Source organism: Pelodiscus sinensis, chromosome 13 (genome assembly GCF_052426305.1).
Source record: "Pelodiscus sinensis isolate ZL-2025 chromosome 13, ASM5242630v1, whole genome shotgun sequence".
In the NCBI taxonomy this organism is placed as follows: domain Eukaryota; kingdom Metazoa; phylum Chordata; order Testudines; family Trionychidae; genus Pelodiscus; species Pelodiscus sinensis.
Window position 1 is genome coordinate 30461375 of NC_143064.1, and position 12413 is coordinate 30473787.

At 51.7% G+C, this 12413-nt stretch overlaps 1 protein-coding gene across 1 annotated transcript in view; it reads right to left on the reverse strand.

The window, feature by feature from the left end:
* LOC102448772 (phosphatidylinositol 3,4,5-trisphosphate 5-phosphatase 2) overlaps nucleotides 1-9004 on the reverse strand; it is a 29904-nt gene extending 20900 nt beyond the window's left edge. Inside the window, 5 exon segments of the mRNA XM_089781633.1 lie at nucleotides 386-539; nucleotides 850-988; nucleotides 3289-3352; nucleotides 7573-8178; nucleotides 8557-9004. Coding sequence (XP_089637759.1) covers nucleotides 386-539; nucleotides 850-988; nucleotides 3289-3352; nucleotides 7573-7709 — 494 coding nt within the window. The 5' untranslated portion in view covers nucleotides 7710-8178; nucleotides 8557-9004.
* Between the last annotated feature and the right edge of the window lie 3409 nt (nucleotides 9005-12413).

The window sequence follows — 12413 nt, forward strand, 5'->3', positions numbered from 1 at the left end:
TGCTGCGGGTATTGCGCCTGGCATGGCAATAGTGCAGAGACCTCAAGGAAAAGGTAGGTCTGGTTGCCAGCCACCCTGAGCTTTGCACCTTCATTCTCACCATATAGGTTTGGCAAGAAGGCATGGTCTAGTGCCATAGGTGTGCAAAGGCAGGTGCTAGAGGTATAGCTGCCACTGTGCCTGTTAATCAAGATGTCCAATTCCCCCCACCCCACCCGACCCCACCCCACCCCACCGCTGCAGTTTCTACTCTCCACAGCAGGAAGGGAAGGGACACCCTCGCTCTCCTCACACATGCTCAACTTGCTCCAGCAGCCTCTGGACCATCCGAAGATACAATGCTTGCTGCTTGCTCTGTGCTTGGTGTGGCAGTGCCAGGTCATACCTGCTGTCAACTTGTTCCTGCAGCTTCAGCTGCAACTGCTGAGATATCTGCGCCTTGTCTGACTGAGTGGTAACCCACCCACTGGCACTGCCCACACTGATCCCGCTGTGAGGCACCAGGCTTGGAGTGTGGCTCGCTCTGCTGTCCTCACCATCTGCAGACACAAAGGGCACAGCATTTTAGAGAGGCATGGAAATAGTTTCTGCTCCCCCAAACTTCAAGCACATCCCGATCTCCCCATTGTGTCCAGCATCTTTGCTGGGGTGAGTGCAATGCTATAGCCCATTTAAGCCATGATGTCCCCCCAGGCATAATTAGGTGCTGGGTGAAACAAAAATTCACTCTCTTGGGGAGCTGAATGGCTGATCTGCACCCTCCACATCCCCCCATTTCATCCCCTGTGGCTTCATCCAGCCCCCCAAGCCTCCCCCCACCATCACCCCCCACAACCCTTCCCTACTCACCAGAGTCCTCATCTACGGGCTCTCTTGCTCTGTTCACGGGGTAGAGCAGTGGGATCACCAGGCCATTGTTAGGCTGTTGGTAGGCCCCTATTAAATCAGTCAGGGTGCGGAAACATTTAGCCTGGAGGCCCTGGATGGTCTAAGGGGAGAAGAAGAATGCCTGTTGCTCTCGTACATCCCACCCAGACTCTGGATAGCCATGGCCATGCACCCAGCCCAGGAAGGATTAGGAATGTTCACTATGTCTGTGAGGTTCTAATGATGAGCCTGACTCTGCTCAGGGTGCAATCGAAGACGGTTCCCATCCCAAGAAGCTTATGCTTTGCAAGACCCAGGGAGCCAGGGAAGGTGCTCACCTAAGCATTAAACAGCCTAAGAGTTCTCTCCTCTGCCCTGACATTGTGCTAGGGAGGAAGAGAGTTTGCCTAATGTGGGTCACTGTTCATGGGCATCTATCTTTGAGCAAGATTTGAGTAAGGAGAACAGTCTGTCTCCCACAGTATTCTTGCCAGTAAGTTAAGGGACTGTGGATTGGATAAATGGATGGTAAGATGGATAGAAAGCTGGCTAGAAGGCCAGGCCCAGCAGGTAGTGATCAATGGCTCAATGTCAGGATGGCGGTCGGTTTCTAGCGGAGTGCCCCAAGGTTCGGTTCTAGGGCCGGTTTTGTTCAATATCTTTATTAATGAGCTGGATGAGGGGATGGATTGCACCCTCAGCAAGTTTGCAGATGACACTAAGCTAGGGGAGAGGTAGATACATTCAAGGGCAGGGATAGGGTCCAGAGTGACTTAGACAAATTGGAGGATTGGGCCACAAGAAATCTGATGAGGTTCAACAAGGACAAGAGCAGAGTCCTCTACTTGGGACGGAAGAATCCCAAGCACTGTTACAGGCTGGGGACCAACCAGCTAAGTAGTAGTTCTGCAGAAAAGGACCTGGGGATTACAGTGGATGAGAAGCTGGATATGAGTCAACAGTGTGCCCTTTTAGCCAAGAAGGCTAATGGCATATTAGGGTGCATTAAGAGGAGCATTGCCAGCAGATCCAGAAATGTGATAATTCCCCTTTATTCTGCTCTTTTGAGGCCACATCTGGAGTATTGTGTCCAGTTCTGGGCCCCCCACTACAAAAAGGATATGGACACACTGGAAAGTGTCCAGCGGAGGGCAATCAAATTATCAGGGGGCTGGAGCATATGACCTACAAGGAGAGACTGAGGGAGTTGGGTCTGTGAAGTCTGCAGAAGCGAAGAGTGAGGAGGAATTTGATAGCAGCTTTCAACTTCCTGAAGGGAGGTTCCATAGAGGATGGAGAAAGGCTGTTCACAGCAGTGATGGATGGCAGAACAAGGAGCAATGGTCTCAAGTTGCGGTGGGAGAGGTCCAGGTTGGATATTAGGAAAAGCCATTTCACTAGGAGGGTGGTGAAGCACTGGAATGGGTTACCTAGGGAGGTGGTAGAGTCTCCATCCCTAGAGATTTTTAAGTCTCAGCTTGACAAAGCCCTGGCTGTGTTGATTTAGTTGGGATTGGTCCTGTCTAGGGCAGGGGGCTGGACTTGATGACCTTCTGAGGTCTCTTCCAGCTCTATGGTTCTATGATTCTATGAACAGGGATCCTGGGATAAGGATGTTGTTCCATGCACAAGGGAGTAACCTGGCAGCCACCGGAAAAGTGGAAATGGAGAAAGACCCAAAGGGTACGGAGGCTGGTTACCACTGGCTGACCAAGGTCTGACCTAGGGTGAGGCTAGGGCCGCACAGGGCTGTAAAAGGAATCATCTCTGGGACAGAATGTGGACACTCTTTTGAGAGCTGTTACGCAATCGCACACAGCAGTTTCAGACAGGAAGTGAAGAATCCTGAATCCAGCTGAAACTGCAGGTGGTTCACAAAGGAAAAGGGGAGGAGTCGAGGTTTCTCTAGAGCCACCCCAGTTATGCAATATCTGCATGGAGCAGCCCCTAAGCTGTGTTCCCAGGCTGTTGCTGAGTGCAGGACAGTACCAGAGATCACTCTGAGGCTGTGAAGCATTGCCTCTGTGCAAAGGAAACACATCCTGTGGGCTCTGAACATCGCAGGTGCCTTATGCAGAAAGGAAACCACAGTGCTAGGTTGCGGCTCCCGGCAGTGAGGGAGGAACAGACGCCACCTAACCCCATTTCTAGATGCTGCTGGTGCTATGTCCCTTCCATTTGCACCTGCAGCACAAAGGGTGGAGGCAAGACCCTTCCACAGCTGCTTCCTGTGAAAACCCCAAATCACACAGCCAAGAGAATGAACAATCCGGGGATCTCCACACTGAGAGGTCCTGAAGAAAGGTGCCTTAGACACACCTGGAGGGGAGAGAGTCAAGGGACAGGAATGCTAGTGATTGGGGCATCTCTGCTATGGCTGCCTCCTTCCCACTTGCAACCAGTGGTTCCCACTCCACCCACCTGCACAGATAGCAGCCCCTCTTCATCGGGCAGGATCCTATAGGTGTGCACGTGTCTCTGGAACCTAGGACGAAACCAAACAAGGTATCAACATCACAGTTCCACCACTGGAAGTCTCACAATCAGGTGGGGCCAGTGCTGGTGGGAAGAGACGTTAGCCAATTAGGAAGGCAGGGAGGGACCGTGGCTGCACCCAGGAGTTCTGCTATATCTGGATTAATCTGGAAACCAGTTGTTCTCAAGGAAAAAACGAGGGACAATCATACTCCTGTCTTCCCATCTTCTGTCTTCTCTGGTCAGCTTGTGATCCCTGTGAGACAGGGACTATCTCTCACCATGGGTATGTCTACATTACATGGCTCCGTTGACGAAGCCATGTAGATGAGCTTTGTAGACATAGGAAAATGAAGCAGCGATTTAAATAATCGCCGCTTCATTTACATCAAAATGGCTGCCGTGCTGTGCCGATCAACTGTTTGTTGGCACAGTGCGGTAGTCCGGACGCTCTGCAGTCGACATCAAAAGCCTTTGTTGACTGCCCTGGTAAACCTCATCTCACGAGGCATAACAGGGCAGTCAACAAAGGCTTTTGATGTCGACCGCGGAGCGTCCAGACTACTGTGCTGTGCCGACAAACAGTTGATCGGCACAGAGCGGCAGCCATTTTGATGTAAATGAAGCGGCAATTATTTAAATCGTCACTTCATTTTCCTATGTCTACAAAGCTCATCTACATGGCTCCGTCAACGGAGCCATGTAGTGTAGACATACCCTAAGTGTATGTGCAGCTCCTGCCCCAATAGGTCTTCTTGGTGTTGCCACTACACCAATACAACATGTCCCTTTTGGAAACAGCAGCCAATGATCCCCATTACGGTGATAAAAGCCAGTTGGCTCTCTGCGCATTACCCATAAGTAGTAGCTGAGGCAAAGGAGGCAGAGAAATGAAGCTTCTCTAACCCTGGAGACACAAATGATCAATGTGTGCTCTAAGATGTAGTAGCTGCTCCCCAACCCAGGCCACACATCAAGGAGCCTTGCTGATGGACATACATCCTGCCCCCATTGAACCCTGACTCTAACTGGCTCGTCACATGGCTACTCATCCTTGTTTGGCCAAAGAACCCCACACAAGGCCACTGCAGCTGGATACTGGCTCTGCATGGAGCCCTGCATTCCTGGCAGGGAGACTGAGGGGTGGGGGAAAGCGTGAGTGGCACATTTCCCTCCTTCCGTCTCAAGTGACAGGCCAAGTATATGTTTTCAGGAAAGGCTATTGATTATGGATGCTTCCAATTGTGGGTCTCAGCAGAAGTACGGTGGGCCTGCTTTTTCAGAGGTGCTGAGTCCCTGCAGCTCCATTTGGCATTGGTAGAAGCTGGACTGTAAATGCTCATGCCCAAGGTCTCAATTTGTGTATCCAAAATCTGAGCCAACTAAAATTAGCTGTTGTTGAAAATGTGGCTCTGGACATGTTGGGGGCAAGGCTAAGCACCCTATGACAGCCAGGGCAGAGCTAGCCCATGTGGCCATCCCTGCTCAAATGTGAATTAAACTGCCCACAAAAGCACAGCCTAGACCTGGGCTAGCTAGAGGGCATCCATCTCTGGGAGCCCACCCACCCCACAGCTACTCAGAGCCAGGGCAAGAGTTTTGGAGAGAAAAAGTGCTTAGCAAAAGCTAAGCCCCTGCAAGTTCCAGGGATCTGGGCACCTCATTGGTTAAATCCCCAGCATGCACTGTGCCTCCTACACTCCTCGGGACCATGTGTTTGTAATTTGTACCATGCTCTAGGCCAGGAAAATCATCGGAAATGGGACGGCATCCATCCAAGATTCTTAAAGGAACAGCATCTTCTTCCCACAGTACCCTGACTTCTTACTCGCTGAGCTTTCAGGGAGTTATGCAGATGTGTCACTGGGCTGGGAGTCGCTCCATCGCTGGCAGTACAAAGGGACACCTCTCACTCAGATCACACTCAGAAGTCAAGCTAAGTAAATCTGATACAGTCTAGTCCTCATGACCACGAGCAATTGGATAGCACTAATTTTAGCCAAATGCAGTGAGGCTGCTACATCCCAATCCAGAGCTGCTGCACTCGTGACTAGTCCAGCCCTGAGCACCCACCCTTGGCACAACTCTGCCCATGCACTCAGCCCTGAGTTACAAAGTCTCTGCCAGGCCATCCGTGCACCCATGCACAGCTTGCTCTCCCTGCTAATGCAAATTTTTAAATTGCGGTTACACTCCGAAATGTGACTGTACAAAAATGGCTCCTCCTTACTCAGCAGGTCTGAGCCCCATGAGCACCAGAGCCAGCTCTGCTGACTTCAGTGACAAATAGGTTTTCAGTTTTTTACTCCTGTAAAGCCTAGAGGAGCCAATGCAGCTAGATGAGATGCAGCTGGCTCAATGATAGCTCCTGCTCACCCACATAATTCTTAACTAACTGCCAGTTGCAGACCCTTAGTACTGATAAGCCAGAAAGGGCCCAGCACCATTCTCTGACCCCATTGGAGTTTACAGTGCTGGCTGCTAGAAAGAAAAAACCCAAAAGCTTTTCACATCCAAACTCAGCCAGTCTGATCTGATCACAATGAATACAGCACTCCACATTTGCCATTTGTATACAGACATTGTTAGAGCAAAATGCCACTTTAGACTTCAGGGCACCAGTAGGGTCTGGGTCCCAGGGCCCACCAAGCTCAGAGCGAATGATTAGAGGGATTACTAGTATGCAGAGATGTGTTCCGCATCTGAGGATACAATCCTTATCTACCTCATTAGTGTCTGTGTGGGGCTTTGAAGGTGATAAGTGCTCAGCAATATATTTAGTGGCTCTCATGATGGGCAGCCTGGAGACACATAGCACATCTGTGTGCTTTGTGGCCTGCCTGCTGCTGAGTTTGGGGGTGACTTTGTTTTTACAGATGGTGGATTGCACCCACCTGGGTGATTCATTCCCTCACAGCACTAGCAGGGTCCCGCAGTCTCACACAGCACATAGGGATTCCACGGGACACCCACATCAGAAGTGGACACCGCTAGGATGGATGGGGACATAGTCGGGGCAGGCTCGCTGGAGTCTATGGATCTGATTCTGCTCCCCCTTACACTGATGCAGTGAACATGCTGTGAATGGAGAATCAGACCAAGAGTCACTGCCTCCGTGGCCAAACTTCACAGATCCTGGTCCCAGAGCAGTGTGGCTGGCTTACAAGCCAGGCACGGCTATTTGCACTCCAGGCCCCCTTAAAAACAGGATTTTCTTCTGCCTGCGGAAGGGTTGATGGTGATGGGTGTATCTCATAAAAGGGAATTCCCAGCCACATAGCTCCTGGCGTAGCCAGGACTGTCTTACAGTCAGGCTGTGCAGTTACTCCACTAGGAAGACTCCTGCTCATTCCATTGATATGCCTGCACTATGATCTAGGGATGGGAGCATGAGTTAAGAATCAGGGACTCCAGGGGTTCAAACCTAACTCAGCCACTGTCTCAATTTGTGCCCTTGACCAAGTCACTTCACCTCTCTGTGCCCAGTTCCGCATCTGAGGATACAATAATTACCCACTTGGTTAGTGTCTGTGCAGGGCTTTGAAGGCGATAAGTGCTCAGCAATATTATGAGTCGCTCCCATGATGGGTAGCCGGGAGACACACAGCCAGGCTCTCACACCAATGTGTGTGCTTGTGTGCATGCCTGGCTGATGCCATAGGACCAGTCAGGGCCAGTCCTAACCAACTGGTGGCCCCAGACAAAAATTTGTCAAGCAAAAACAAAAAAGGGGGGTGATGGACATGAAGTAACCAGGGAAACTTGGGGGAAGGACTCGGGAGGTGGGGCGAAATGTGGTCGCGGCCCACCCCTAAGACCGTCTCTGTTGGTGGCCCCTTGAAAATGGCGGCCCCAGGCAACCGCCCGGCTCGCCCGCCCCTAAGACCAACTCTGTGATCAGGTGGCCTGTAGTTAGAAAAGGGCACCTCTTGGTCATTATTCTCTGTTGACTGCTCCCGGAATGAAGCAAGGAGTCTTAGTGCTCTGTCAGAGACAGCAGGGATTAAAAAGGCTGGCAGCACCAGAGGGGCAGGGAGAAATCTCCAGGAACCATCCACCCAGCTTCAGCCTGCTTCTTGCCCTGGCTCTCTGGGTACTGGTGCTGGCACTTGGCCCCAGGGTCAGAGCCTTTGAGCAGAACAAGCAGGTTTGTAAGTGACAAGAGTGAGAAGCTGAAAAGGAAAAAGGGACAGAGAGAGACAAAGATGAGACATGAGACGGGCAACTTACAGCAGGCAAAGGGCATATGCTCCTGACACGGACTCGCTGTCTCGCACCAGGAAGCACCCATCCTTCCCAGCTTTGGCCAACAAATCCTCAGCCACAACACGACTGATGTCCCAGTGATACCAACTTGCTGCTGTCATTCTCTGAGTCAGTCAGGCATGGAGCGAAAGCTGTCCCCAAAGGCAAGTGTACCCTAAGGGCTCTCCTGCCCCAGAAGCTCTGGGATCAGCAGCTGCTGTCAGTGATCAGGCCAGATTAATGGGATCCAGGCCACAAGGTTCAATACAGAGGCAGGGGGAGCTGTTGAGACAAGAAGGGCTCCCAGCCCTAGGAGAAATATGGGGCTGCCGATCAGAACAGTGCCAGTTTCAAATCTGTCTGTCCTGCACGTGGTCTCTGATTCATCGGTTCCACTCATTAGGGGATGCTGCCTTGGATCTGCACGACCACATGAACCGAGCCAGGCAGGAACTCCACAAACATTTAACGTGGTCCAAGCAGAGCTAAGTGGGGCTGAAGTTTGCAGAGGAAGGTTGGTTCTCCAGAACACCAGCACTCTCTTCATCTCAGATCATTCCCAGGGGCTTGCTGGACAGGACAGGGGACGAGCTGGGGAAAGTAAAGACAAAGGTCAGTCAGCAACCACACTTCTCCTGCAACGACTTCCAGTAACTCTCTACCCCAAGCAGAGGCCTGCAGTTAGGAGCCGATGGTGCCTGTGAGAGCCTGAATGTGACCCTGTGGCAGGATGACAAAGGGACCCTTTCTGTACAGGAGTCCAATAAAAGCAATCTCTCTTTAACACAACCCCTGCCTACGACTGCACCAGGCAATCACCCCAGCCTGCTGCAGCTTCCCGCAGACTCCGAGCTGCTGCGTCAAAGCCAGACACATCCCAGATGCAGCTTGGACAATTAAGCCCACGCCCCCCGCTCCTCCCCTCAGGAACACCCAGGCCCAGAAAAACTTTCTTCAGCAGCTCTTTACCAATATCTTGCGGAGCAGGAAAAGCAGCATCACGCTGCCTGGCTGCATGGGTAGGGCATGAGGAAGGGAAGCCGCCCCGACGGTTCTTCTGCCCTTCACCTGGCTACAGCTGGGCCAGGCTGCTCTCCGCACAGTCTGGCTCTCTCACTCGCACTCCTCTTCCTTCTTCTCACCACTTTCCTCCGTGGCTGTCAGGACCAGCCTCCTCCCTCCCCCTCCCCCAGGTTCAGTCACTCTGCAGCAGGCACAGCGGCAGGCAGCCGCTCTGCGAGAGGAAGCCAATATTAGTCATGTGGGTGCAGCGCTCACATGCTGCCTCCCCTCTCACAGCTCCCGCGGTTCAGGAGGCTGCCCTGCTTGCAATGCACCCTCAGCCTGGGGGGGAGAGGCAGCCAGAGCTCCCCTTGTGGGGCCAGCTGCCGAGTCCTGGCAGTGTCTGAGCCTCTGCTTCGCTGAATCCTCGGGGTCAGCAGTGGAAACAGCCCATTGCCCAGGCCTGCCCCTCTCCCCGGAGCCGTGACAGGATGGTCTCCTATTGGACAGTGTTGAATGCTTTCTTCAGTAGAGTTCAAAAGGTCTCAGGCACTGAGGCATCCATCCTATGCCCTGGGGAGATCTGACACAGCTTGCTGGCTTGAAATGCTTCCCCACAACTAGTCTATGCTTTTCTTTGTATTGGCCATGTCTACACTGCGGGAACAACAGCAGCAATCACTGTGGCTAAGTAGCATAATCCATAGCACAGACTCAGCCTACAGCAGTAGAAGAGGGCTTTATAGCACCATAGGGACACCATGTCCCTGAGCAGCAGTAGCTAGGTCCACAGAAGCATTTTTCCATCAGTCTTGCCATGTTTGTGCTGCGTGTTAGATCAGCATAGCTACAGTGCTCCCAGCATCTCCGCCCTGCTCACCAGTATGGATTTGTCACAACCCTGAATGCTGTAGCTATGTTGGCCTGCACTTTAAGTTGTAGCCAGGCTTTTGTTTCATCCCATTTTTCCTTGTTTTACCCCCTGGTGCCACCCAAAATAATTCCTTCCTTGGTGTGGGTGCCCTTCATGTACTTGCAGATTGAGAGCATCTGATTTCAGCTACTATGGGAGCCAATGACTGGAGCCTCCTTCTCCGCTAGTGGAACAGCAGGCTCTCTGGGAGCAGGGCGCACCTCCCTCGGATGGATTCATTATTCACATTTACTTGGCGAATACTTGGAGTGACTGCAGCATGCAATATTGAGATATTCCAGTGTCTTGGTTAACTGTGATTGCTAGAGCATTCATGTGGTATTATTGCAGATCCCTGAGTAGATAAAAGTAAGAGAACTTCTGATCTGAATACTCACATCTGTGACTTGGCCAGTTGCTTACTGTGAACATCCAGGCAAGTAAAACTTACTTGCTCAGATGTTTTCAGAAAGCAGATGGGGGCTGGGCAATGCAGTGCTTCATTTGTAATGAAAGAGGTGCTGGGGTTCAATTAATTTTTTTACATTCATAACAGAAGCTATGTCTCGACTACACAGTATCTCAGAAAAACTCGGTCACATCCAGGAAACGTGTCTGCTCTTCAGCTTTCTTTTGCAGAAAAGCAGATGTGCTCTTTCAGAAGCCCTGTATTCCTCCTCCCACGAGGAAGAAGGGCTCTTCCAAAAGAGGGTTTTTTTCTGAAATTTGACCCAGTGTAGACAGGCCAAATTTCAGAAAAGCCCCTTCTGAAAAAACTATTGGAAAAAGGTACGCACATTGCGGAGTGCAATTTGCATACCTTTTTCCGATAAAGCCCTATAGTGTAGACATAGCCTCAAAGGTGCTGGGGCTATGAACTGCCAAGCCTAGAGGTACCGGGACTCAGCGCTGGCACAGATTAAACACTGTGGGCATGAGTTTAGCCTTAGTCAGAGAAAAATTCAAGCACATATTCCCAAGCACACATTTTGGAGCATTCCACGTCACTCCCTCTTGTTCACACTAGGAAAATTACCTGTTGCTCTTGCCAGGTGTCAGCAAAACGTTCAGCTGAATAGGTGCTAGCATGGCTTACCTGCAAATATAGACCAGAACAAAACCATGGTTAAAACCTGCTCTATGCTCAGCTCCTGGCATAAGAGGAGCCTGGTTCAGCCACTGCAGGATTAAAAATGGGTTCCCGAGGGGATCACCTCCCAGCCACAGGTGTGGATCTGCCCAGCATGGGACTTTCAAAGGAGATGGGAAAATAAAGAAGATAGAGAATGGCCTCTTCTCCTGCAAACGGAGCTCGCTGAAAGGAACAGCGAACCCAGCAAGCTCTGCCTGGAGCAGACAGCAGAAACAAACCAGAGGGCAGAGATAGGCTCTGCCAAAGGGCCCCATGGAGCAGGGCCTGGTCAGCGGGCCAAGTTTCCCACAGCTCTGTGTCTCTGTGACTCTGCCCTTGGGATGTGTGCCAAGGGAGGCCATCCATGTGGGAAGAGAAACCATCAGTGCTCCTGGCTCCTGGGCATCAGCTGTACACACACTTACGTGGGTACCATACCCATCCTCTGAGAGCGAGCAGGGGAGATGTGAATGAAGGACTTTGGCGTCCTCCTGGAATGTGAGTGGGAAAGGGGCTTATGGGAATAGATAGGGCATGGCAGAGCAACAAATGCCACCAGAGTTTCATAGGCTCTTCACAACCAGAAATCCCAGCGCGCCACTCAGTGTGGCTATAAATAGGCTGGTATAGGGCTCTGTTAGGATGATTATTAGCACAGCGTTCAATTAATTACAGATGAGCAACAGCCACCATCTGTCACTGGGAGGGCAGTGGGAGGGTGAGATCAGAAGGGCAAAGAGAAAGAGCGATGGGTGATAGCCAAGTCTCAGACCAGAGAAAGTGCCCTCTGCCTTAGAACCCAGCCAGGCCTATGCCCCCCCAGCAACAGGGGGCCCAGAAAATCATAAGACCAGCTCTGTCTCTCAGCCTCTTCAGAGCCCTTACGTCAACCTTTTCCCTGCAGACCTGCCACAAGCCTTCAACACAGGGTGATTGTACCCCCTGCACTTTGTTTTACTGGGACTCCAGGAACCACAGGGACTATGGCTTTGACAGCACTCGTCTGCTCAGTCTTCTGTAGGGAGCAAGACAGAGGTACTTAGGGCTGAATGAGTAATGTGTGTGAATATTCTGGCCCCCCTCAGGGCAGGCTTGGGGGGCACAAAGAGGGCAGGGTGGGAATCCTGTGTTAGAGGACCTTGGAAAACCTGGAGTGAAGGAAGCTGGGGACTGAGGCCCAGAATCTCAGTTGTAGCTGCTGTAGTCCACAATATAGGATGGCCAAAGGTGGCTGTACACCCCCTTCACAGCTCCTGTATCTGCCTCTGCTGTTAGCTTCACCAGCGGGATGAGAATAGTTAACCAGTTAGCATCACCCTACTCCAGCCCCGTCTGCAGCGGGCCAGGCCTGGGTGTGCTGTAGGCAAGGCTGTGCCAGCCTGACTGCAACAGGTGGAAGAGCAGCTCCAACCTAGCCAGGCTGGAGTACCCCCACCCCCTGTCCAATCTCCCCTTTAATCAGCTAACCGGTTAAACATTGCCTTTAACCACTTAGCCAGTTAAACAGGGTTTTACATCCCTGTCCACCACACACAGCCTGCAACAGCCCCCAAAGAACTCTCCACCAGCTAAGAGCAGCTACATCCTATTTTTCCCCAGCACACCTTCTCCTTGCTCTGGGTCTACCCCTGAACGGGGCCCGTGGAGGGCAATTCTGCTAGCCCTGCAATCTCCTTTACTCCAGGACTATTCCCAGCAGGGAAATCAGGATTCTACAGCCATTTACATAAAACGGCAGGATCTGAAGTGGCCAAAGCCCCTTCCCAAGGGTGGCAGCAG